Source organism: Urocitellus parryii, chromosome 2, assembly GCF_045843805.1.
Source record: "Urocitellus parryii isolate mUroPar1 chromosome 2, mUroPar1.hap1, whole genome shotgun sequence".
Taxonomy (NCBI): Eukaryota; Metazoa; Chordata; class Mammalia; order Rodentia; family Sciuridae; genus Urocitellus; species Urocitellus parryii.
In genome coordinates this window covers 37,811,631-37,835,931 of record NC_135532.1, presented here as the reverse complement: position 1 = coordinate 37,835,931, position 24,301 = coordinate 37,811,631, and the positions used below count along the sequence as shown (strand labels likewise).

The 24,301-nt window shown below is 37.9% G+C and overlaps 1 protein-coding gene across 2 annotated transcripts; it reads right to left on the bottom strand.

Moving 5' to 3' along the window:
* Positions 1-4,634: 4,634 nt before the first annotated feature.
* On the bottom strand, positions 4,635-22,539 carry Spryd7 (SPRY domain containing 7). 2 transcript variants are annotated; one of them, XM_026393691.2, is made up of 5 exons: positions 22,336-22,537; positions 16,926-17,042; positions 13,919-14,085; positions 9,311-9,413; positions 4,635-4,808 (listed from the first exon to the last, which is right to left on the bottom strand). In XM_026393691.2, the coding sequence occupies exons 1-5, from the start codon at positions 22,439-22,441 to the stop codon at positions 4,711-4,713; spliced, it is 591 nt and encodes a 196-aa protein (XP_026249476.1). In that variant the 5' UTR covers positions 22,442-22,537; the 3' UTR covers positions 4,635-4,710. The 2 variants fall into 2 exon arrangements, with proteins under 2 accessions (XP_026249476.1, XP_077648602.1); XM_077792476.1 differs by lacking the exon at positions 9,311-9,413 and having other exon boundaries at positions 22,336-22,539.
* Positions 22,540-24,301: the final 1,762 nt, after the last annotated feature.

The following is a 24,301-nucleotide window of genomic DNA, read 5'->3' as shown; positions in this document are numbered from 1 at the left end:
ATGTATAAATACCGCTCCTGTCCTACAATAAACGGCTCCCACTCCTGCTGTATCAATGTACACAAGTTGCTCGTCACCCCCCCACCAGTTTGCTGCAGCTGGACTGTGGCAGATGGTGGCCCATACAGGGAACCCCGGGACACTTGGGGGTAAATGACGGAAAAAAAAAAAAAAAAAAGCTGCCCATCCATAGATAGGACGGGAGCAATCTGCTCGTCCCTAGATAGGGCGAGAGGAAAAATGGCCATTTCGAGAAAATGGAGAAGATTGATACAGTATGTTTATGTTTTGTTTTATCTTGAAATGTTGTATTGTCTTTGTGATGAAAATATGGAAGGGGTGAGAAGTAAATTACTAAGGGAAGAAGGCACCCCAGTGGAACCAGGAATAGTTAGGGCATATGTTGATGGAAGCCCGGGAACTCTAGTCAGAAAGAAAAAGTTCAGAAGAAGAAGGATTATCAGGAAAAAAGTTGCAGCAAAAGGTTATTACTTAATACTTTTCGTTACCGGAGGGTGCGTGAATCTGAATCGGTGCTGTGGCTGCCACGTGCGTGAGCCAGACATGGCACAGCAAGGCTCTTCCCTGCCCCCAACCCGGGGAGCGGGACGCCACTGCGAGAGCCCAAATCCAAACCTGACCCGGAGACACAGTCTCTCGGGCTCTGGCTCCCTGTGCCCGGTGGCAGTTTGAGTCCGGGATGCTCCCGGACTCTCCCCAGGGCCATCTGGGGCTGTCCGGACGCTACAGCCAGCAAAAGACGCTACCAGCGTCCCTGAAGTTTGATCATTTCTAAGGCCAGTAACTACAATGGTTCTCCCACACCTGGAAGCTAATGAGTAATGAGCGCCATTAAGGCCTATTTCAAATGTAAAAAACCTTGAGATAATGCACTAAATTGTTCAGAAGGTTGTTTTCTTAGTGGAATACTACAGGATTTTCTTTAGCCATCCAGAGTTCCTGCCTTCATCCCAGTGCCAATGAAGACGAAAGTGGAAGAATTTCCAGTGTTGCTGAGAACCGGTCGAAACTTCGGATCAAGCTAGCTGCCTGCAGAACTTACCTGGACTATGATTTAAGCTAGCTGCCTGCAGAACTTACCTGGACTGTGATTTACCTGGACTGTGAGTTAATCTATTGAGACACTGCTTTACCTGGACTGAGACAACAAACTGTAATCTACAATAAATTGTAACTCGGTATCTTTGTTAATGGTGTCATTGCTGATATAATTTTTCCAAGGGCTTCTTGCATGGAGCCATCAATTGGCTTGGTATTGTGACATTTTGTATCCTCCCCTTCTGCTCGTAGCAGATTATTTATGGTGTTTGTGTAAAAACCACTATGGTCGTTATTTAAATTAAACAAAAGGGGGAAATATTAGAGTCTGTAAACAAGTCTGGATGGCGCCTGGCAAAATGCCAGAGGGAGTGGTTTGTGAAGTAAGGCCAGAGAGCCTTTAAGTGTGGAGATTTCTTATTGGTTGACTGATGTATCTAGTTTATGCTAATTAAGATAAGCTGTATGGAATGTATAAATACCGCTCCTGTCCTATAATAAACGGCTCCCACTCCTGTATCAATGTACACAAGTTGCTCGTCACCCCCCCCCACCCCTGTTAGTTTGCTGCAGCCGGACTTCGGCACTCCCCTATGCCCAATCCAAAGTTCCTGCATTCTCCCCATGCCCTGCCCCCATTATGCATCAGCATCCACTAACCAGAGCAAACATTCGGCCTTTGGTTTTTTGGGACTGGCTTACTTGGCTTAGCATGGTAGTCTTCAACTCCATCCATTTACCTGCAAATGCCGAAATTTTATTATTTTAATGCTGAGTAATTTTCCATTGTGAATATATACCAGGTTCTTTATCCATTCATCTATTGATGGGCATCTAGGTTGTTTCCAGTTTAGCTATTGTGAATTGAGCTGCTATAAACATTGATGTGGCTGTGTCACTACAGTATGCTGATTTTAAATCCTTTGGGTATATACAGAGAGGGATATCTGGGTCAAATGGTGATTTCAATCCAAGTTTTCTGAGGAATCTCTATAGTGATTTCTAAAGTGGTGGCACCAATTTGCAGTTCCACCAGCAATGTCTTCCCACACATCCTCATCAACACTCATTGCTTGTATTCTTTTTTTTTTAAGAGAGAATTTTAATATTTATATTTAGTTCTCACAGACACAACATCTTTGTTGGTATGTGGTGCTGAGGATCAAACCCAGGCCGCATGCAAGCCAGGCGAGTGCGCTACCACTTGAGCCACATCCCCAGCCCCTCACTGCTTGTATTCTTGATAACGGCCATTTTGATTGAAGTGAGACGAAATCTTACAGTAGTTTTGATTTGCATTTCTCTGATTACTAGAGATGTTGAACATTTTTTCATATATTTGTTGATCACCTGTATATCTTCTTCTGAGAAATGTGTGTTCGGTTCCTTAGCTCATTTATTGATTTGGTTGTTTCTTTCGTGTTAATTTTTAAGTTCTTTATATATCCTGGAGATTAGTGCTCTAGCTGATGTACATGTGGCAAAGATATTCTCCCACTCAGTAGGATCTCTCTTCATATCGTTGCTTCTTTTGCAACCCTGTTCTTCATGAACTAAAATTACTGTGAAAGTCTGATGAAAATGCATAAATAACACATAGCTAGTTCAATTCTCCCCCCCCCCCCCTTCTTGGTACTAGGGATTGAACCCAGGGGTACTTAACCTCAGAGCCATATCCCTAGCCCTTAATTGTTTAATTTGAGACTGGGTCTTACTAAATTGCTCAGGATCTTACTAAGTTGCTCAGGGCCTAGCTAAATTACTAAGGCTTGCCTTGAACTTGTGATCCTGTGCCACTGCACCCAGCTGGTTCAATTCTATTTATCTTCAGAGGTAAAAGATGAGGTTTATGTATATCTATATTTTCAAAGCACATTGTCATTTTTTTTTTTGTCTACCAAATAAACAAATAAGCATTGTGCAGGATTCTCTAGCTTTTGGGGCAAAAATAGCCTGTCCCAAATCTGTAGAAAAATTTCAGCAGGCAATCCTTTTCAAAGAATGGTCTCCTGCTAGGTGCAGTGGTATATGTCTGTAATCCCAGCAGCTCGAAAGGCTGAGGCAGGAGAATCCAGAGTTCAAAGCGAGCCTCAGCAAAAGTGAGGCACTAAGCAACTCAGTGAGACCCTGTCTCTAAATACAAAATAGGGCTGGGGATGTATCTCAGTGGTCGAGTGCACCTGAGTTCAATCCCCAATAACAAGCCCCCCACCAAAAAATTGTCTCTTCAATGGTCTTCAAACCTTAAAGAGTATTATCAGATCTATCTGAGTGCTTGTTAAAACACAGATTTCTGGCTGCCATACCTAGCAGTTTCTGATTTGGGGTCTGGGCTGAGATCTCAGAGTATCCATTATTTTAACAAATTCCCGATGATGCCATGGCTACTGGCCTGAGGCACACCATGAAAACTACTGTTTCACAATGAGGAAGAAACTACATTTATTCAGTGCCTATGATGAGTAAGACATTTTACATATATAATCTTATTAACTGACTAGTTGTAGGATCTTAGCATGTGGGTATAATTTTCCTTTCCTTTAAGTGGAGAATCTTGGGGTATGGAGGCACTGAGGAACACACCTCCTGAGAAGATAATGACATTAGGAGCAAAACTACAACACAGATGTCCACCCAGTTCTAATGTCCATGTTCTTCTAATACAGTATATTGTACTGCTTCTTGTTCATTAAAGGAGTGAAATATATAAATCTTCAGCATGCTCATTTGAAAAAAGAGAAAGTGGCCATGACTCTCAATGAAATCTAGGCAAAGGCTCAAGGTCATGGAGAAGAATCACTTGTTTCTGAACTTCTAAAATAAGGGAGAAGTGAATTTATTGTACAATTAACAAAACAGGATAAATTTATTTAATATAGAACTGAATATTCCTTAATTACTACTATTATTCATTACAGAAAACATATATTTAAATAAAGTCCTTAAGAGAATAATCTCATTTAAATTTAAAGCAGCATACTATTCTTACTCTAAATGTCTGCCAGTGCACACTACATCATTAATCAACACACTTACTCTGAAGTAACACAGCATGGTGGTCTTCAGCAAAATACTCTGACAAGTGCTAAAATTTTTATCTTCTTTTACAAAGCAAATCAAAAATAGTGATATAACAATAAGCAATTTAAGTTATAAGTGGTACATTAATACCATAAATAGATAAAAAATGAAGTTGCCAATAATATAAATTTGTTATTTTGTTATAAGGTATATTAAAAAGGCAAGGAGACACAAAATTACTGGGCTTCAGATTTAAAATAATTAGTGAGATCTAAATTTCAGAATGACAAAAAAATCACCCAACTCTCTATCTCTATCAAAACACTTTATATAAGAAAGATTCCCTTTTAAATATTTATACACATATTACCATTAATACTGTTAATAAAACTCATAGATATATTTATTTAAATAAGAATTAATAAACTTCCCCAAATGCTGATTTTTATAGCACAAAGCATAATTATTTTAACTCAACACTCTGGATGGCATATTGAATACAATGCTTCTTTAGATAATATTAACAAGCAAAATTTTAAGAATATAATTTCATCTACAGGTCAGATAAAGCTTTATTAAATGGTAAACACTTGTAACAGTGCAGAAATACAAGTTTCAAAAATAATACATTCAGAAGATCTGCTGTTCAAATAATATTTTCTCAAAACCGGGTGGAGGAGTATGATAAAATTCACTGAACTGGCAATCCAAAATTGCACTGTCATCAACTAGAAGATAGAAAAAGAAAGAAAATAAATTAGAAGTAAACACCTTTGGAATGAATGCATAATTACAAAATCTACTGTTTTTGGACTAGGGATGTAGCTCAGTGGGAACACCTGCTTAGCAGGCATGAGGTCCTGGGTTCCATCACCAGCACCACAAAAAAAGTTAAAAATAAAATAAATTGTTTTCTTAATATCATAACAGGAAAGAAGAATAAACCTTTCTGCTGTCCAGGCTACAAAATCTATTAGTATTTAGTAAAAATACTCAAACAAAAAGCAAAACCTATCAAAAACACTGGAAGGGTATACATCAAAACATTATTAATAATTATTTCATGCCAACTGCAGTGGCACATGCCTGTGGTCTCAGCTATTAAGGAGGCTAGGGGAAAGAGGATCTTAAGCCCCGGAGTTTGAGCGCAGCCTGGACAACAAAGCAAAACCCTGTTTCTTAAAAACAAAAACCTCCAGATGGTGTGAATATGGGTATTTCAAATATTTTTGGTATTTTCTCAATTTTATATAATTAAGATGTATTATTTTATAATATAATGGCTTTTTGGAAAAAATTACGGATTCGTGGGAATTTGCAAATATACTATAAGGAGTCTCATGTATCCTTCATTCAGCTTGCCCCGGTGGTAACATCATATATTCTTATACTACAATATCCCCAGGAAACTGACACTGATATACTACTGTGAACTAGACTACAGGTCTTATTTAGCTTCTTCTACATGTTTTTGTTTGTTTTGTTTTTTGTGGTAGAAGGGATTTAACCCAAGGGCACTCTATCACTGTGCTATCCCCCTAGCACTCTTTATTTTGAGACAAGATCTTGCAAAGTTGCTCAGGCTGGCCTCCAACTTGCAATCCTCCTGCCTCAGCTTCCTGAATCACAGGGATTACAGGCATGTAACACTGTGTCTGGCTTCTTATAAGTATCTACTCAAGAGAAATCAATGTGTATATTCATACAAAGGCATAAACATGAATGTTTATATCAACTTTATTTGAAATGGTCCAAAACTGGAAACAGCCCTAATATCTACTAACTGGTGAAGAGATAAACAAATTTTAATACATTTACACAATGATCTATATCACTTGGCAGTAAAAATGAATGAATCAATGGTACATGCCAAAATATGGATGAATCTTAATTATACTAAAAAAAAAAAAAAAGAAACGAGACAGAGAAAGAGTACAAACTGTATGACTCTGCTTATATACTACTTAAAAAAAAAGCAAGCTAATCTGTAATGACAGAGAGAAGCTCCATAGTTGCCTGGTTAGGGTATGGTTGGGGTGAAGTCGGGGAGAGAGTAGGGAGAGGTGAGTAGGAAGAATGACAGGGGCAGGAGGAAACTTTTGGGGTGAACATGTTCGTTATCTTATGATGATGATGAAACGAAGCAAAATATCATGAGAAGCAAAATAAGCACATAATTGGTACTAACGAGGAATGCAGCTGTGGTAGGGGATGTATACTGGGTGCTGAAAATGTTCTGTGTTTCTTGATCTAAGTGGTAATAATGTTGAGTGTTCACAGTTTTTGTTAAACTGCATAAATATGTTTAATGAACATTACTATATATTTTACAGTTCAGAAAATAAACACAGAAAAAAGTACTAGAATTGACGTTCATGAAATCACCAGTGATTTTAATAAGGTTGGTTTCAATGAAGTGGTGGTAATGACAGCCAGGCAGGGTTGCAGAGGAAATGAATGATAACAATAAAGTTACTGGGTTTAGGTCATTCTACAAGAAGTGTGGCTACTCAGAAAAAGGTGAACACAGGGTTTGCGAGGGATTCAAGTTCAAGGGAGGACCTCTGAGATGGGAAAGACTCAGAATGTTTATAAGCACAGGAGAAAACTAGATGACATATAATGTAGACAAAATAACTGTAGTCTTAGAGTTGGTGAGTTTGAAATCTAGACCTCATTTTCCACGTGAAAGGAACCATTTCCTTTGAAATGGATGGAAATACAGCAAGACTAGAGTCATCCCCAAAAACTTCAGAAGGGAAGGGAGGAAAGCTGGAGTTTAATACTAATAATCTGTTTCTTTATAAGTAGAAGGCAAGAGCATCTATGAAGATGGGTAGGGAATTCTAGAAATGCAGTAATGGTCTCAAATACACAGAGATATAAAAGAATTGCCAAAACTATTAAGAGCTTAAATTAGACTGGAAGTCCTGACTTTGAATAACACTTCTTCAATGTTACGCAGTTTTTTCTTACAAAGGCTGAATTTAAGAACAGAAAGAATGGCTGGATTGTTCTAGGAATGGGAGGAGATGGAAGGCAAAGGGAAAGGGAATTAAGTTGGATTTGAGTTTATCAAATTCAAATTGAAAATGCACTTCACTACATATAGTTTGTGATCTTTTAACTTTGCTTCATTAAAAATAATGCTGAATAAGCTGGGTATGGTGGCACATGCCTGAAACCCCAGTGGCTTGGGAGGCTGAGGCAGGAAGATGGCAAGTTCAAAGCCAGCCTCAGCAATGGTGAAATAAGGTCTCAGTGAGACCTTGTCTCTAAATAAAATAGGGCTGGGGATGTAATCAGTGGTCGAATGCCTCTGAGTCCAATACCAGGCACCCACGCCCCCAAAAAATGCTGAATGAAAGAAGTACTTTAGAATAATTTTATTTGGTACGCTACATTTCCACCTATTAAGTAAATAAAGGAATTACAGGGTTTCCCACTATGCAAAAACATTAACAGAAATTAAATTTAAAAGCACTTTTACATGCAAAGACACAGAAGGCAAAAATCATTGAAAAGTAATTTTTAGGAGAAAAGAAGTCTAAAACCTTAACTACAGAGTAAATCATAGGGCTGGGGTTGTGGCTCAGCGGTAGAGCACTCACCTAGCATGGGCGAGGCCATGGGCGAGGCCCTGGGTTCGATCCCCAGCACCATATAAAAATAAATAAAGATATTGTGTCCAATTACAACTAAAAAATAAATATTAAAAAAAAAGTAAATCACAGGTTGGGGGTGTAGTTCAGTGGCAGAGCACTTGCCTAGTATGTGTGAGGCACTGGGTTCGATCCTCAGCACCACATAAAAATAAACAAATAAAATAAAGGCATTCTGTCCATCTACAAGTATAAAATTTTTTTTAAAAGTAAATCACAAGCTTTGATTATTATATTATCAAATATTTGTATTTGTTATTGTACATTTCTGTGACATAATAATCTGTCATCACTAACATTACTATCTTTATAGTAAACTATCCCCTAAAAGGTAATTTTTATTATGACCCAAATCTAAGAACTTTAAAGTAATTAAATAATAAAACATTTTAAACTTACTAAAAGTTAGAAAAATCGTATGCTTATTGATTTAGAGTAAGGCAGAAATGAGTGATAAAGCCACTATGGTTATTTTTTTTTTCTAAAAAAAGAGAGACAGCTTGGTTTTTAGAGATAAATGCAAAATATTTATGAACAAAATGATAAAATGTCTGGTATATGCCTCAAAATAATCTAAGGAGGGAAGGAAAAGAATTGGAAAAGAGTGGGGGTAGATGAAAGTCTACTGGCACAAGTGGTAATTGTTTGAAGCTGGAGGATCAGTATACGAGGTTCATCATACTAGCCTCTTTACTTCTGTACATGTTTGAAATTTTCTATAAAAAAAATTTAAAGTAATTAAGTAGTACAGAGTCATTTCTTAAGTAACCCAATTCTTGGAAGGACATACCTGCACACAAATGTTGGCACTTATACACCTACAGTTATTAAAAGCAAGACAATCAATAAGAAACTAGTCTAGGTCACCATTTCTTTCAGAAGAGTGTTAACATTTAGGTGATTTTTTAAGGTAACAAATGCTCATTCTACATAAAAGTCCCATATCTAGTTCTAAAAATTCTTTATAAATATTGTTTATAAACAATATTGTTTATAAACAAGTTATTAAATTCTTCTTAGTAACTGGCAGAAAAAGCTTTGTAAATTCACCAGAGCTTTTTGGAAAAGGATACATGATGAAAAGATAATATGGTTATTGAGTACTTAACTATAATCATTGTATTTAGAAAGGTCTTTTTTTTTTTTTTTAAAAAAAGAGGCTTTTAAAAAACTTTATTTTATTTATTTATATGTGGTTCTGAGGATGGAACCCAGGGCCTTGCACGTGCGAGGCAAGAGCTCTACCGTTGGGCCATAACCCCAGCCCCTAGAAAGTTTTTTTTAAAAAAATTTTTAGTTGTTTATTTATTTATATGTGGTGCTGAGAATTAAACCCAGTGTCTCACACTATGCCAGGCAAGTGTCTACCACTGAGCCCCAGCCCCAGCGAGAGTTTTCTTGTGGGGAAAAATATTCTTCATTCTGCAAAGAGGAAATCTAAGAGCATGTATTCTAAAAAGTCCTTATTAATAACTTGTCTGAACTTATGAATGATTGTTATAAAATTCGTGTGAATGCCAAACAAAAGTTAACATACATCTAATAATATGAGAAATATTTTAGCTTACCATAAACAACTGGATACACTGTCCCTCGTATACCTGATGCAGGACAATGCATGTTTTTTCCATTCAAATATACATTTAATTCTACATGGTCATATGTAATACCCTATGAAGGAAGGAAAAAATAAAAAAGCCCCATAAGTATTAGGAATCATGAAAGCAAGAAAATAAACAAAAACCCAAGCATAGGGTCACCATAGTTTCCATTAAGGGTTTACAAACTGTTAGAACTCCACTTAAACTGTACTATAAAAATCAGTAGAGATTGTGTAGGGAAAAAGGCCAAGTAAGATCCCCAGAATTGACAGTGTAGCTTAAATCCTAATATTATTATTTGTATAATCTGTTTTTTTTTTACTTTGAAAACAAAGTGACATACATGATGTAAGTGCTGCATGCCATAAACAGACTTTTTTTTTTTTTTTGGTGGGGGGAGTACCGGGGATTGAACTCTGGGGCAGTCAACCACTGAGCCATCCTCAATCCTATTTTGTATTTTATTTAGAGACAGGGTCTCACTTAGTTGCTAAACACTTTGCTGTTGCTGAGGCTGGCTTTGAACTTGCAATGCTCCTGTCTCAGCCTCCCAAGCAGCTGGGATTACAGGCATATGCCACCATGTCCTGCCAAGACTTTTTAAACTCATAAATGAAACACTGTTCTTTGCTGGGTGCATGCCTGTAATCTCAGCTATTCAGGAGGCTGAGGCAGGAGGATAGCAAGTTAGAGGCCAACCTCAGCAATTTACTGAGAACTGGACTCAAAATATAATTTTAAAAAGGGCTGTGGGTATAACTCAGTGGCAGAATGTCCCTGGGTTCAATCCCTAGAATTGCACCAAGGAAAAAAGAAACAACAATAACAACAACAACAACAACAACAACAACAACAACAACAAAAACCACTGTTCTCTGTAGAATTTGATCTTAAGGGAGGAAGACTCGAGGTTTTCATTATTAGGTCCTATTACCTGTTAGTGTTTTCAAGTTGTGAAGAAATGTCTTATATAACTTATTTCCAAGAAGAAATCTACCCTGGTCTAAAAAATGTCCAGTGTATTACTAAGGTAAAATTAGTTTTTGTAATTAAATAAGATTGGCAGCATCACACAAAAAAATAGTAGCTCAAAAGATTTAAAATAGGGCTGGGGTTGTAGTTCAGTAGTACAGTGCTTGCCTACCATCTGTGAGGCACTGGGTTCAATCCTCAGCAACACATATAAATAAATAAATAAGAGTATTGTATCCATGTTTAACTAAATATTACACACACACACACACACACACACACACGTGGCTTCAAAACAAATAATGGAATAAAAGTATATTACTTTATTTTAAAATTTTCTTGTAGCTGTAGATGGACAGCATGCCTTTATTGTATTTGTTCATTTATTTATTTTATGTGATGCTAAAGATTGAACCTGTGCCTCACACATGCTAGGCAAATGCTCTGCCTAGAGCTGCCACAGAGCTACAGCCCTAGCCCAAAAGTATATTACTTGTATACATTACTGATGGTGGGAAAAGAGCACAATTAGTAATAATAATAATTATTATTAAAATGCTACAGAACACTTAAGATAGCGTAGGTACTTCGTATGTACTCACTTAATCCTCACAACAAGATAGATATTATTAGTCCCATTTTTATTGATGTGGTAGCTAAAGAACAGAAAGATTAAGCTTGCACAGCTAGGAATGGCAGAGCTGAGATTTAAATTTATTCAGGCTGGTTTCAAATACTTGCTTTTAAATCACCATGCCATACTGCCTCTCTTTATATCTTTATACAATATAGGTTGGGCATCTCTATCTGAAACTTTTTGAGGGTTGACAATGATAGCACAAGGGAAAAATTCCACACCTGACTTTCTACAATGGGTCGTAGTCAAAAAACACAGGCATGCTAAAAATATTGTATAAATTACTTTTAGGCTATGCATTTTGTGTTTAGACTTGGACCTCATTCCCAAGATACCTAATTATGTATATACAAATATTCCAGTATCGACCAAAACCTGAAATCAGAAACACTTCTGGTCCCACGCAGTTCAGATGAGGGATACTCAACCTGTAGTTAGTAACTAATGACAAAAAGAGATCTTTCCTCTGAAGAAGTAAGAACAGACAACAGAGATTTTTCAATTGATAAATCACTGCAAACCAAGAAGCAAACTACTTCAAGGACTTCTGAATGTGGATAAATTATATCACTTTAAAAGGCTTTTAGAGGTAGAAACAGATCTAACAGATTAAGTCTTAACTTTTTCCCTTTCTAGATAAGATAGCAAAGGCCCAGAAAAGCCATTGTGTTAAGTTCTATACAAGTGTCTCCTCAAATTTGATCAAAGCTGGGAATAAACAATGATTTATTAAAAATTAAAAAACATTGAGAAAGATGAAGAATATATAGATTGCCTTTGCTTCATTTTAGTTTATATATTTAAATATAATAATAAAGTTAAGTGGGATTAGTTTTTTTAATGATGAGATTTGTTTTAAAAAAACAAAAACCCAACTACATAAGAAAAGAAAGTATGTTAATCTCTTTATGGGACTATAGGAAATGTAGCAGTTCAACAAAGTAGGTTGTAATCCAGGCAACCTTCACCACTAGGTAGCAAATACTCTATTGCAAGCAAGTGAGTTTTAAATCCAAGTCTCTAGCAGAAAAACAAAACCTAGTACCAAAGAAAGGCAAAGTTTAATTCAAGTATTTTCTAACTTAATCTGTTCTTTTATGTAATCTAGAAACTGGGTTTGATCCTGCCATGATGATACTAAAAGCACATGAGAATGTTTTTCCTGTCTTATAATTCTTTCTACTTTTTGCCAACTGTCAACAATTTGGCAAAATTTCTTCTCAAGGGTTTGAACACACACACACACACATATGAATAATATTTTACTTTTTGCCTTGCATATATTTCTTTTTTTTAAAGATATTTTTTAGTTGTCAATGGTTCTTTTATTTTATTTTTTTATATGTGGTGCTGAGGATTGAACCCAGGGCCTCACACATGCAAGGCAAGTGCTCTACCCCTGAACCACAGCTCCAGCCCCGCATATATTTCTTATTTTTTAGTTCTTCTTTTATTAGAATGGGTATGGAAATTTAAAGTGTAATTTAATAATGCTGACAGGCTAAAAATGACATTCTTAGATCTTTCAATCTGTGATATCAGTCATCATGAATGAGATAAGATATGAAGGCAAGAGTAACACACAGAAGTTCAGCATATTAACAAAGAAAAACATTTGTTACTGATTATTCTTATGTTTGAATTTCATCTTTTAGTGTAAATAAGTTGACAGCCTTAACTCCAAAGATTTTTTTCTTTTATGAAACAACCATTTAAACAAGGATGTTCCATATTATACACATCTGTCAATGATCTATGAATATAAACAAACTATTTAAAAAAAAAAGAACAGGGAAAGACAGGTTTTAAAACAGGTTATGACTTTTGTCTCCTTTTCTTCAACTTAGAAAAAAAACTTCAAACAATTAAAAAACCCATTTTTCATATTTTTTTAAGTTGCATTAGAGAATATTAGACCACAATTGAAAATTTTAGGGCTAGGAATGTGACTGAATGGTAGAATGATTACCTCACATGCACAAACCCCTGGGTTCAATCTATAGTACTGCAAAAATACTGAAAAAAAAAAAAAAAAAATCCCACACTTTTCTTTTAGTCTTTCTAAAATCCTGTATATTTCTTTAATTCAATAACCTGCATTTGTCTTGTCTGGGTCATCTTATTAGGAGAAACTTTCCTTCATTATTCAGATTCCTTTCACCTTGATAATTAGAACCAGGAACCCAAGGTTCTGTGTACAAGGGTATGTTGGTTAAATGAGACTCTAGGACTCCGTTCTCAATCAACAGCTAACTTGGCTTGGACTCTAGAGACAGGGTTCTAGGCTAACATGAGTTGAGAAGAAGTGTCTAGGAAAAAAGATGAGGTCTTTGGGTTGCATTTTTAACAAGTCGCTTTGGTAAAGAGTGAAATAAGTCCCTTTGGGAAAGAAAATAAAGAATTCTTATAACATGTGACTCTTCTAAAAAAACCTTTTCTACACTTAAGTCTTAGGATTTTCAGTATAGTTCTCTGAAGATTTCTGAATGTGGAGGAGGTTTAATTAGATTAAGTTTAATGAAGACAGCCACTTCTAATTTAAAAATGCTGTAAATTTCAAACAGATGTTCATTAACAAATTAAGTATTTCCATTCTCAAAAATATCTACTATTTTCTAATACAAGGTCAGCAAATGTTTCAAATTGAGGCCAAGTTTTCTCTGATGTGACTTCTAGAAGTAGGAAATAGTGCTCAGCAGCCAATCTGTCAGTAATCTATTTGAGAGGAAGCAAGGACTCCCTCTGATGCCCCCGGGCAGTGGCAGCTCTAGAAGGGAGAAGGTAATGAGGTAAGGCAGTGGCATCTACACCAAGTGCTCTCTCTGGAAACTGTTCCACCTCATTAGATTCAAACCCAGGCTTTGGAATCCAAACTACAAACTCCCAGGCAAAACTGTTATCTACTCAAAGCAGCTCAAGTGTAATAATTTACAGGGGATAGCAGCTCTAGCTACTAGAAGACTCACCACCACGTCTCCCTCCTGTGGAAGGCTGTTTGCTGGCAGCCTGTTTTTCTCTTCATTGTTGTGGTATAGGGCTCCATCATTTCTCATCACCAGACTGTGCACATCTCGGCCAAGGGGAATCTGATTCAGGTTAACCTTCTGAGTTGCAACACCAATACCCCATATTCCTAAAAATACAATGGTTTAAATGCCCCCCCAAATCGGAAGATCGCAAATATAAAAGAGTTATTTTAAAAGGGAGCATAAACTGTTTTTTTATTAAGAAGTATCACATTATCACTAAACTCTTTTCTTTGAATTTCTAAAAAAAATCTTTTAAAAGTAGTTTGCAAAGTGTATGTTTTCTACAGATAAGATGCAGCCAAACTAATTAATGGCTGATTCCTCATCTGTGAACTGTGGAGTCTAAAAGTACCACTTTATAGAGTTAGGAAAAAATAAGATCCAATAAACCAACCAAAATAGTGAAGTATTAAAAAAAAGTGTGTGTGGGGGGTATTATGTATAAAAAAATGCCAGCTATTGTCATTATTCTTCTCTTTTTTAAAATATTTATTTTTTTAGTTATAGGTGGACACAATATTTATTTTATTTTTATGTGGGCTGAGGACTGAACCCAGTTCCTCACGAATGCAAGGCGAGCACTCTCCCTGAGTCACAATCCCAGCCCCCATTATTCTTCTCTTAAAAAAATTTTTTTAAAATGCTACAGGGCTTGGAGTATAGCTCAGAGGTAAAGCACTTCCCTAGCATGCATAAAGCCCTGAGTTTTGAATTTATACAAATACACATTGAATTTAAAGTGGTCTAGAGTTCTCTCAAGATTACCTCTCAGTGAAAGATTACTGTCTTCAGTTTTTGCATCTATAAAAAGTGACAAATAATGTATATTTTTAACAATATAATGGAGAGAAGAAAAATCAATGATAAGGTATAAAATTATTTTCTTATTAAAAGTTGAAGTCAGTGAATTAAAACCTTTTGGTCTAAGCTGACTTTTGAAATAGCAGCTTTCCTTTTAACAGGCCGAACAGAATACTTATATTTTTATCTCAAACTGCTTCCATCTCATTTTTTATAAATCAGGAGAAATTCTATACATGGAAGAAGGTTTTAAAGACCATGTTCTCTTGGGGCTGTGGTTGTGGCCCAGCAGTTGCCTAGCACATGCGAGGCGCTGGGTTCAATCCTCAATGCCACATAAAAATAAATAAATAAGCCAGGTGCGGTGGCACATGCCTGTAATCCCAGCAGCGCGGAAGGCTGAGGCAGAGGATGGCGAGTTCAAAACCAGCCTCAGCAATTTAGAGAGGTGCTAAACAACGCAGTGAGACCCTGTCTCTAATAAAATACAAAATAGGGCTGAGGATGTGGCTTGGTGGTTGAGTGCTCCTGAGTCCTATCCCTGGTACCCGGCCCCCCCAAAAATAAAATTAATAAAGGTATTGTGTCCAACTACAACTAAAAAAAAAATAAAATAAAAAAATAAGACCATGTTCTCAATATATTAATTTTTTTGGATTGAGTGAGACCATCAGAAACTTGCATGTCTAAACTTCACCATCTTGGCCTTTGAAATAATATGACCATATACTTTGTCCTCCAAAGTAAGACTGTTATGAGAGTAACAGGAGGTGACAATACTAAATTCACAGGATAACACTTGCAGACAGGGTTCAACAGTCTCCTTACTCCTAAAGAACTGTGCACAGCCAGGTTTGGTGGTACATGCCTATAATCCCAGGGGCTCAGGAGCCTGAAGCAGGAGGATCACAAGTTCGAGGTCATCCTTAGAAACTTGTCAAGGCCCTAGGTAACTTAGTGAGACCCTGTCTCAAAATAAAAAATAAAGAGAATTGGGGTGTGTCTCCTGGGTTAAATCCCTGGTACCAAAACAATAACAAATTAAATAGAACAAAACAAAACAAAAAGCCTCAAACTGTGCACAATTGCCTCAAGCTTTCAACATAGGATCAATGCTACAAACTCCAACAATCCATTTATCCTAGGGATATCATTAGGGATGAGATCCTTTACAGAAAATCCACATAAAAATTTTTATTAGATTTTAAGGCTCAAGCTATTCAATTTTCTTGAGAAACAAGTATGTTATACTTGAGAACATTATAGTAACCAGGAATATTTTGCAGCCAGTGAGCTAACAAATGACAGATTCAGATTTATATAGTCCTTTAAGAAAAATCACTATTTAAAACTAATATAGAGGGGCTGGGGTTGTAGCTTAGTGGTAGAGTGCTTGCTTAGCATGTGTGAAGCCCTGGGTTCAATTCTCAGCACTGCAAATAAAAACATAAAATAAAGGTCCATTGATAACTAAAAAATATTAAAAAAATAAAAACTAATATAGAAAACAAGACAGGCAAGATGGTACACACCTGTAATCCCAGCTACCTGGAGGGCTGGGGCTGGAGGATTATAAATTTTAGGCTAACCTCAGCAATTTAGCAAGACCTTGTCTAAAAATGGAAGGAAGGAAGGAAGGAAGGAAGGAAGGATGAAAGGAAGGAAGGAAGGAAACAAGCCCCAGAAGGATATTCTGTATTATTTTATATTATTATATTATTCAAGGAGTTGAGTAATAGAGAAATTATTTACTCCTATTATACAGTTCTATCATATGCCTGAGTAAATAAAATGGTGAATTTAAAACCTCTTAATAATGCTATTATCTTATATTTACTCAGCATATTCCGTCTTTAAGACACTTTCATACTTTTTTCTCACTTTCTGTGAGGGAGGGAAAAAGACAGCTCCTATAATCCCCATTTTATAGAAGAGAAAACGGAATCTAATTTAACAAAATTGACTAATTTTGTGTGATCCTGGTTAACCAGGATCACACAATGACAAGTGGAAGATTCAAGTATTCTAAGAAAGAGTTTGGAATCTTTTTTTATTACCTCCTGAATCTTTTTCATATATTTAAAATTTTTCTTAATATTTAGAACAATTAAGACCTGAAATAATAAAGTGCCATTATACTAACCTGTAGACTGGATTTTGAATTCAAAGTAGCTTTTGTTTTGATGTAAAGGTGCACTGGCTAAACAACCTCCTGTTCCACATATTCTTCTTCCATTTTTTACAATGACAACATCTGTTCCTAAACAAAAAATGCAGACACTATATAAAGTTTTATATTTTCATATTCAACAACTAGGGTTAATTCATTCACTTCTAACACTTAGTTCACAAAAAATAGGGATGTTATAAGTACTTTGAAATACAGGAATACTGATCAATAACTTTAAGCACTTAATTCACTGTTTTATTATATAGGAACATTTCTATATAATATTCATTTGTAGCTATAAGTCTTGGTTAATTAAGTTGTTTCAAATAAACTATAATAACTTTGTATTATGCTGAATATTTAAAATACTTGTAAGGAAGAAATAGACTAACTCATTTAGTTTTTAGTCAATAAACAAATTAGATAATTTCATAAATTTTTTAAAGATATAAACACAAGAAGGTTTAGTAAATTAGTGCAATTTTTAATTCATTCTATCCAGGTGAATTAAATCTACTAATACCAATGGAATGTCTACTAAGAACAAGACACTATACTAATGCATCAGTCAAGTAAGCATTGAAGAGTACACAGAATATGGAAAGGAACACATATCTATGTTGAAACAGCTGACACTGAAAAATGTCCCTTTTAGGATCTCCCGCCCCCACTTTTAGGATCTTAAAAGGTTTGTTTAGCTAGCTCCTGTCCATCACATGGCTATATGTAAAGAGGTTTTAACATCAGTAAACACTCTTTCTTCTCACTGAAAATTTTAGTTTCAGCTCAAATAATATTTATAGATGAGAGAAAGAAAAATGCCATCTCCTCATATGTGACTCCACTACGGATTTGTTTCCAAACCTTGGTTTAGGAAAGCATGTATATCAAAGAAAATTAAGAGACAACATAAGTCTAACATGTAATAAATATCCTTTAATACAAAGGGATGTGAGTCCCAAAGCCTGTGGCCAATATTGCCATCTCACTGGCAAAAAGTGCATAAAACAAAGCATATCTAGGTATCAGAACTGTGTGAGATTCATCCAGAAGTGTTAAATAAAACTACCGAAGGGCTGGGAATGTGGCTCAAGCGGTAGTGCGCTCGCCTGGCATGCGTGGGCCCGGGTTCGATCCTCAGCACCACATACCAACAAAGATGTTGTGTCCGCCGAGAACTAAAAAATAAATATTAAAAATTCTCTCTCTTTCTCCTCTCTCACTCTCTCTTTAAAAAAAAAACAAAACAAAAAAAACTACCGAACAGTTTTAGAAGGCTGAATTCATATTTAAAAAAAAAAACTATTTGGCATAAACACATAAGAGAAATGCAAAAAAAATTAGATTCTATCATTCTCTCTCTTAAGGTTATTAACATATATTAACATCTATTATTTTATAATTAAAAATGTTAAAACCAAATTCTGAGAAAGAATCATAAATAATTTGTATCTACCCTACATACTTTTTCATTTTTGGTACCAGGGATAGAACCCAGGGGTGCTAACCATTGAGCCACATCCCCAGCCTTTTTCACCTTTTATTTTTGAGACAGGGCCTTGCTAAGCTTCTTAGGGCCTTGCTAAGTTGTTGAGGCTGGTTTTGAACTCGATATCCTCCTGCTTCTGCTTCCCAAGTCATTGGGATTACAGGAGTGTACCACAGCACCTGGCTACTCTACATACCTCTGTAGTTGCAACCGGAGAGCATTCTCCCTGATGACAAAGACCCTGCAGTGTTTGGCATCTAGTGGACGCTCAGCAAATTTGTACAATGAATGAATAAATAAGCTGTGCTAAGTAAGCACTTTGTAGAGGACATGTAGCATCTGTTTTCCCTTTCTGGATATACTTCCCCCTGGGATCAAACAATTCCAAGGAAGATGATTCAATCTCTGACTTCAGGGTACAGCATTTGATCTACGTTAAGTCAATCAGTAAAATCCAAATTTCGTGGTTACAGTGATAAATCAAGAGTGGTCATGTGATATAACAAAAAACAATTAGAGACTAAGTGTGAGGATTTTTGCAGAGAAGCATGGAAATAAAGACACTTTCATTCATCCAGGCCCCAGCTACTCTGGAGGCTGAAGCAGATGGATCACAAGTTCAAGGCTAGCCACAGCAACTTAGGGAGACCCTGGTCTCAAAATAAAAAGTAAAAGAACTGGAGATATAGCTCAGTGGTAGAGTGCCCCCCAGGGTCAATCCCCATTACCTCAAAAACAAAACAAAAAAAGTCATTCTTTTTATATCTGAATGAGGAAGCCTATAGCCCAGGCAGCTGCTTCAAGGGTTCTTGGAAGTTAGTCTTCAGGAATAACAGAAGACAGAGGAAAGAAATGAAAAGAAACCAAGTTGTTGGTAGTGCTGAGTCTTTCCTGAAGCCAGGGCTCCCTTTGTACTTTTCAATTACAAGTACTAATAAATTTCCTTCACCATTTAAACAATTCTGAGTTGTTTTTTTTTCACTACCCGAAACTGAAAGCATCCTTATAAAACATATTTCCAAAGATTATACAAACAAATGGTAAATTCTTTTTCTTAACTGGCAGTGAGTGGTCTGTGGTTCTCCCACAATACTAAAACCTTTTAATAACCAGCTTCTATAATAGATAACTTATTGTCTTGGATTTCATCTTTGCTAAGTTAATAGAAATACAAGACTTTCAAAACAATATAGTCTGCCAGGTGTTGGTGGTGCATGCCTGTAATTCCAGCAGTTTGGGAGATTAAGGCAGAAGATCCTAGCTTTGAAACCAGCCTCAGCAACTAAGGGAGGCTCTATCAACTTAGCAAGATTCCTATCTCAAAATAAAAAAAATAAAATAAAAATAAAAAAATAAAAGCAGTTCAGTGATTTAGTGCCCTTGGGTTCAATCCCTGGTACCAAAACAAAACTAAATAAAATAATATAGTCTGCTCTCAGGGTTGAAATCACAGAAACAACTCTAAACACGGTATTCTCTTATTTCAATATTATTTTTTTCTGGGCTGGGGCTGTGGTTCAGTGGTAGATCACTTGCCTGGCATGTGTGAGGCACTGGGTTCAATCCCCAGCACCACATAAAAATGAAATAAAAGTACTGTGTCCACCTACAAATAAGAAAAATACATATTTAAAAAATAATTTTTATCTCCACAGCATTCTGTTAGGCACTGAGATGTTTTATACAGAAAAATGAGTATGTTCAGAGAACATTCTGGGCTATTTGTGAATCACTGGGGAATCATTTTAAGCTTATTCCATTTCTCCTTACTAAGTAAAGAGATATTCTGTATTTGGATCTATGTGATATGTGTAGTTTTGGAAAGTCAAGTCCAGAATATCAAAGAAATACTGCCACAGAGTATGTTTTAGAAACATTAGAAATTTACCAAGCATGTAACATTCCCTTACAAGTAGTAGCCATGGGAGACATTGATTTCTAAAGTCAATCATGATTAAAAGCAGCAAATAAGGCATCAAAGAAGACATTCACAAAAACTGTGCCACAGAAATTCCAAAAGAGGAACATCATCAAAATAAGTGACTACTCTAAAGGAGGTATCATTTAGATATGATATGTAATAGACTATTTAAAAAAAAAAAATCAAAGCCAGGCAGTGAGTGGCATGTGGGAGGCTGAGGTGGGAGGATCACTTGAGCCCAGATCAGCCTGGGCAACAAAATGTGACCCCACTTGCGGGGGGTGGTTAGCCATCACATTCTTTAGGTTATCTATATAACATATACAAATACATGCATATTGGCTCATATTTTCAAATGAAGATCAACATGTGCTTGAAACTCTCATTTTTTTCAAGTTCTCCAATCAGGCTTCTTTGGGATTAGAGAACTTGAATTTACTAAAGACAGGTAAAGAAAAAACTTCCATACACATAGAAAATCTGATGATGGGATCACTCTACTATATTTGTAGCTTAAAAGGGCTGAGCAGCGTTGGGGAAGGCAAACAGTGGAATGAGTATAACCTGTTTCTCCTACATAAGACATAGGCCAGAAAAAAAGGAATGTTCTAGAGTACATTGCTGAGATTCAAAAGTCTGACACTAGAGAAAGGAAGAAGCGCTAAGGCTGCTTTAAGTTCCAGAAGCAATATATGGTTGCCCTTTAATGTATCCCCAACAGTTAAAACAATGACTGCCACTTGTCATAAAATAAACATCACTTCAGTAAATCAATAAGTGAAATGGAAATGTTTTCAGACAGGATCTGAATATCCACTGTCTATAAATACATTGATAAATAACAGATATTTATTTATATAATGAGGTTCTGCACTACATGTGAAAGATCTAAGAACTGAAAGCTCTGTAAATACCATCATACAAGGTAGTAAACAATTATCACATGTAGTATGTGCTATCGAAATATAATGGAAAACGGTTCCAGAATTATAAAGAATCTGAGCAATAGAGTTGTGTTATACATATTAAGAACTGTCTTCATTATTTGTCTTTGTTGTACAATGTACTTTACACATGAGACATAGGAAAAATTGAAAGGGCAGAAGTATATTTAGACTAAAAATTCATATTATTGTAGCTTAAAGGGGGGGCTGGGCAGCGTTGATTTTAGTATCCTAACTAAAATCATCATATTGGGAAATCTCTCTTGCTTGAACCATATATTCTAGACTATACGGAGTAGTAGGTGGTAAAAGAGGCTACGTAGGGGAGAGGAAAAATGTTAGATGAGAACTTACTGGCGGGGGGAAAAAACACTGAAGCGATGGAGCAAAGTGCTGATTTATTTTGCAATAGCCTAACCTTTTTGGATGACGCCAGTTAGATAAAATTACAGTGCTTCCAACAGTGACTAAGGGAGAATCTAGCAACGGGAGCTTTTAGTCGAAATAGCATGTTCTGACCTGAGGTGCGACTTCAGGCTTCTGCAATCTGCCTTGTTTTGACTTTGGGAGGTGAGGGTGGAATTGCTTCCAAAAAACCCCAAGCTTCATCCTATACGTGATGGGGCTAAAGTGAAACAACCGATTGTCAGGGCAGAAGACCCTAATGCATTCCGAAAGTGTGCGAGTCCTGAGAGGCGCGCCACACGCGAACGCTGTGAGGGCGCCTCCGTTCCCCTCGCCAGGGGACACCTGACACCTCAGCAGGAGGCAACTCAAGGAGCAGGTCAACACACCCACTCCCGACGCCAGCCAGGGAAGGCTGCGCAGCCTTGAACACAGCCCGGCCCGATGGAGGCGGCCAGCGACAGGCGAACTCCGCGAGACTAGAGAGAGGGTGCCGCGGCAGCGAAGCCGGGCGAGGCGGGGTCGGAAGGCTGGGCGACGCGTGGTCTCTCCGACCCCCGCCTTGCCTCCCGCCCGCCGCCCCCAGCCTGGGGCCGTTGGGTATGGGAAAGCGAGGGCCCTTACCCATGTGCTGCGTGTCCAGCTGCACAGCCGGCATCTCCTTCAGAGGGATGTGGCCCGTCCCGCCGTCTCTGCAGCACCGCAGGCAGCACAAAACCGAAGCGGCCATCGCGCAGGGACCACCGCTCCGTCGCCGCCACCGCCCCTATACCGCGGCGACACCGCCCCTCACCGTGCCGCCCCGCCTTCTGTCCCCGCCCGAGCGCAAGCGGCGTGTGGGGCGCAGAAGCTGGCACAGCGACGCCCCTGGCCGGGAGGCGCAGCGCAGGCTGATGCTAGCCGGGCCTGGAAGGAGTGGAGGATAGGCAGCCTGGGCCGGGGAGGTGGGCGGAGTTAGTGGCGTGAATGGATGGAAGAGGGCGTGGCGGGCGGGCGGGAGGCGGTGTGCGCCTGCGCACCGGGTGGGCGGCTTCACGCCCACCCCTAACGTTGACCGGTGAGGCTGTCCCTCTGCACTGTCGCGGTTTCTTGCATGAGTTATTTTTTTTCTGTTCTTTTTTTTTTTTTTTTTTTTAAGATGGGGTCTCGCTGTATTGCCAGACTGGTCTTGAATTCTTAGGCTCCCGCGATCCTCCTGCCTCAGTCTCCTGTGTAGCTGAGACTATAGGCGCGCGCTCTCCGCCGGGTTGGATGTCATGTTTTTAAAACTGTGCCTTTTTGCTCCACCATTATTTAACGCGCGGATTGACAGAAGCAGGCCAGGAGTATGGGGAGCTATTCAGAGTGACCTCCGAGGTTTCCCTTGTTCACCCAGGCCTGAGCAAGCTGTGCCTCCTAGGAGAGTCTACGTACTTCTCCAGGGGTTGGTTTCTGAAGAATTTCCGAATATGCTAACTGACGCACACGGGTGCCAGGAGAAAATGTCTTTTGGTGATTGCACTGTGGAGTACAAGCGGGGCCCCGCTGCATTTTAGGTACAGAGACGTACACGTATATTCCCTGTCCGTTGGTGCTGCGTGATCCGGGGCGCCCTAGGAGAGGATCCAGTGGTCGCTGCGGGAGGGCGACTCTCGACGGGTCTCTTCCAAGCACAGGTGCATTGAGGATTCCAAGTGAAGTGAATCCTGGAAGCTGTGGGAAGGCTACTTGGACCCCTATGGAACCCCTATGTACCTACCGTCGCTCGTTCTACTCCTTTTTTAAAAAAAAATTAATTAATTTGTCTTACTTAGGTATATATGACAGAAGAATGCATTTTGATTCATTTTACACAAATGCAGCACAACTTTTCATTTCTCTGGTTGTATGCCACGTAGAGTCCTACCATATGTGCAGTCATACCTGTACTTCGGGTAATGATGTCCATCTCATTCCACCATCTTTCCTGCTCCCATACCCCCTGCTCCCATGTCCCCTCCCCGTCCCTCTCTCCCCTTTGCCAATCACAGTTCCTCCATTTTTTTTCCCATTCCCCTCCACCCCATTATGGATCAGCATCCACTTTTCTTCCAAGTAGAAGGCCACGTGGCTGTCACTTGTCATCTCCTTCCCCCTTAGACCATTCTTCTATGGTAGATTTTACACCTTCATATACCATAAAAACCACTAAAGAAAATCCTGAGCATGATGATGAACTACACTCTGATATACCATTTGGCGTCTGGAGATGATCTGGGAAGGCCTCTAGAATTAACTGAGCTCAAATACCTATTCCCAGATCAGGTTTCCATCCTAAAGGCCTCCCTGGGGCTCATCAAGACCTAGGCAAGGAACAGCACATAAATTTCCATTACTTAAGTAATGGATACCTGTACATAACTTTTTAGTCACCTGAGTACAAATATCCTTTATGGAGGATTTTTATCCATTGAATAAGGAAAATTTTCAGGCTCCTGAGTCTGTTTTCTCCATATAAAAATGATGTTTTTGTTACAGTACTAAGGAAAATTTCCCAAGTTTTGTACTTTGAGGTTTAGTTCCCATAGGATTAATTGCCAAACAGATTGAGGGTTCTCTCTCCACCCCAACA

Bases quoted from the DNA above. Each gene is read 5' to 3' on its own strand.
- Spryd7 (XM_026393691.2), bottom strand. From the start codon at position 22,441: ATGGCCGCTTCGGTTTTGTGCTGCCTGCGGTGCTGCAGAGACGGCGGG. The intron at 14,086-16,925 runs GTTAGTATAATG...TTGTATTTTTAG, and splicing joins ATTCAAAATCCAGTCTACAG to GAATATGGGGTATTGGTGTT. The intron at 4,809-9,310 runs GTAAGCTAAAAT...TCTATCTTCTAG, and splicing joins AGTGTATCCAGTTGTTTATG to TTGATGACAGTGCAATTTTG.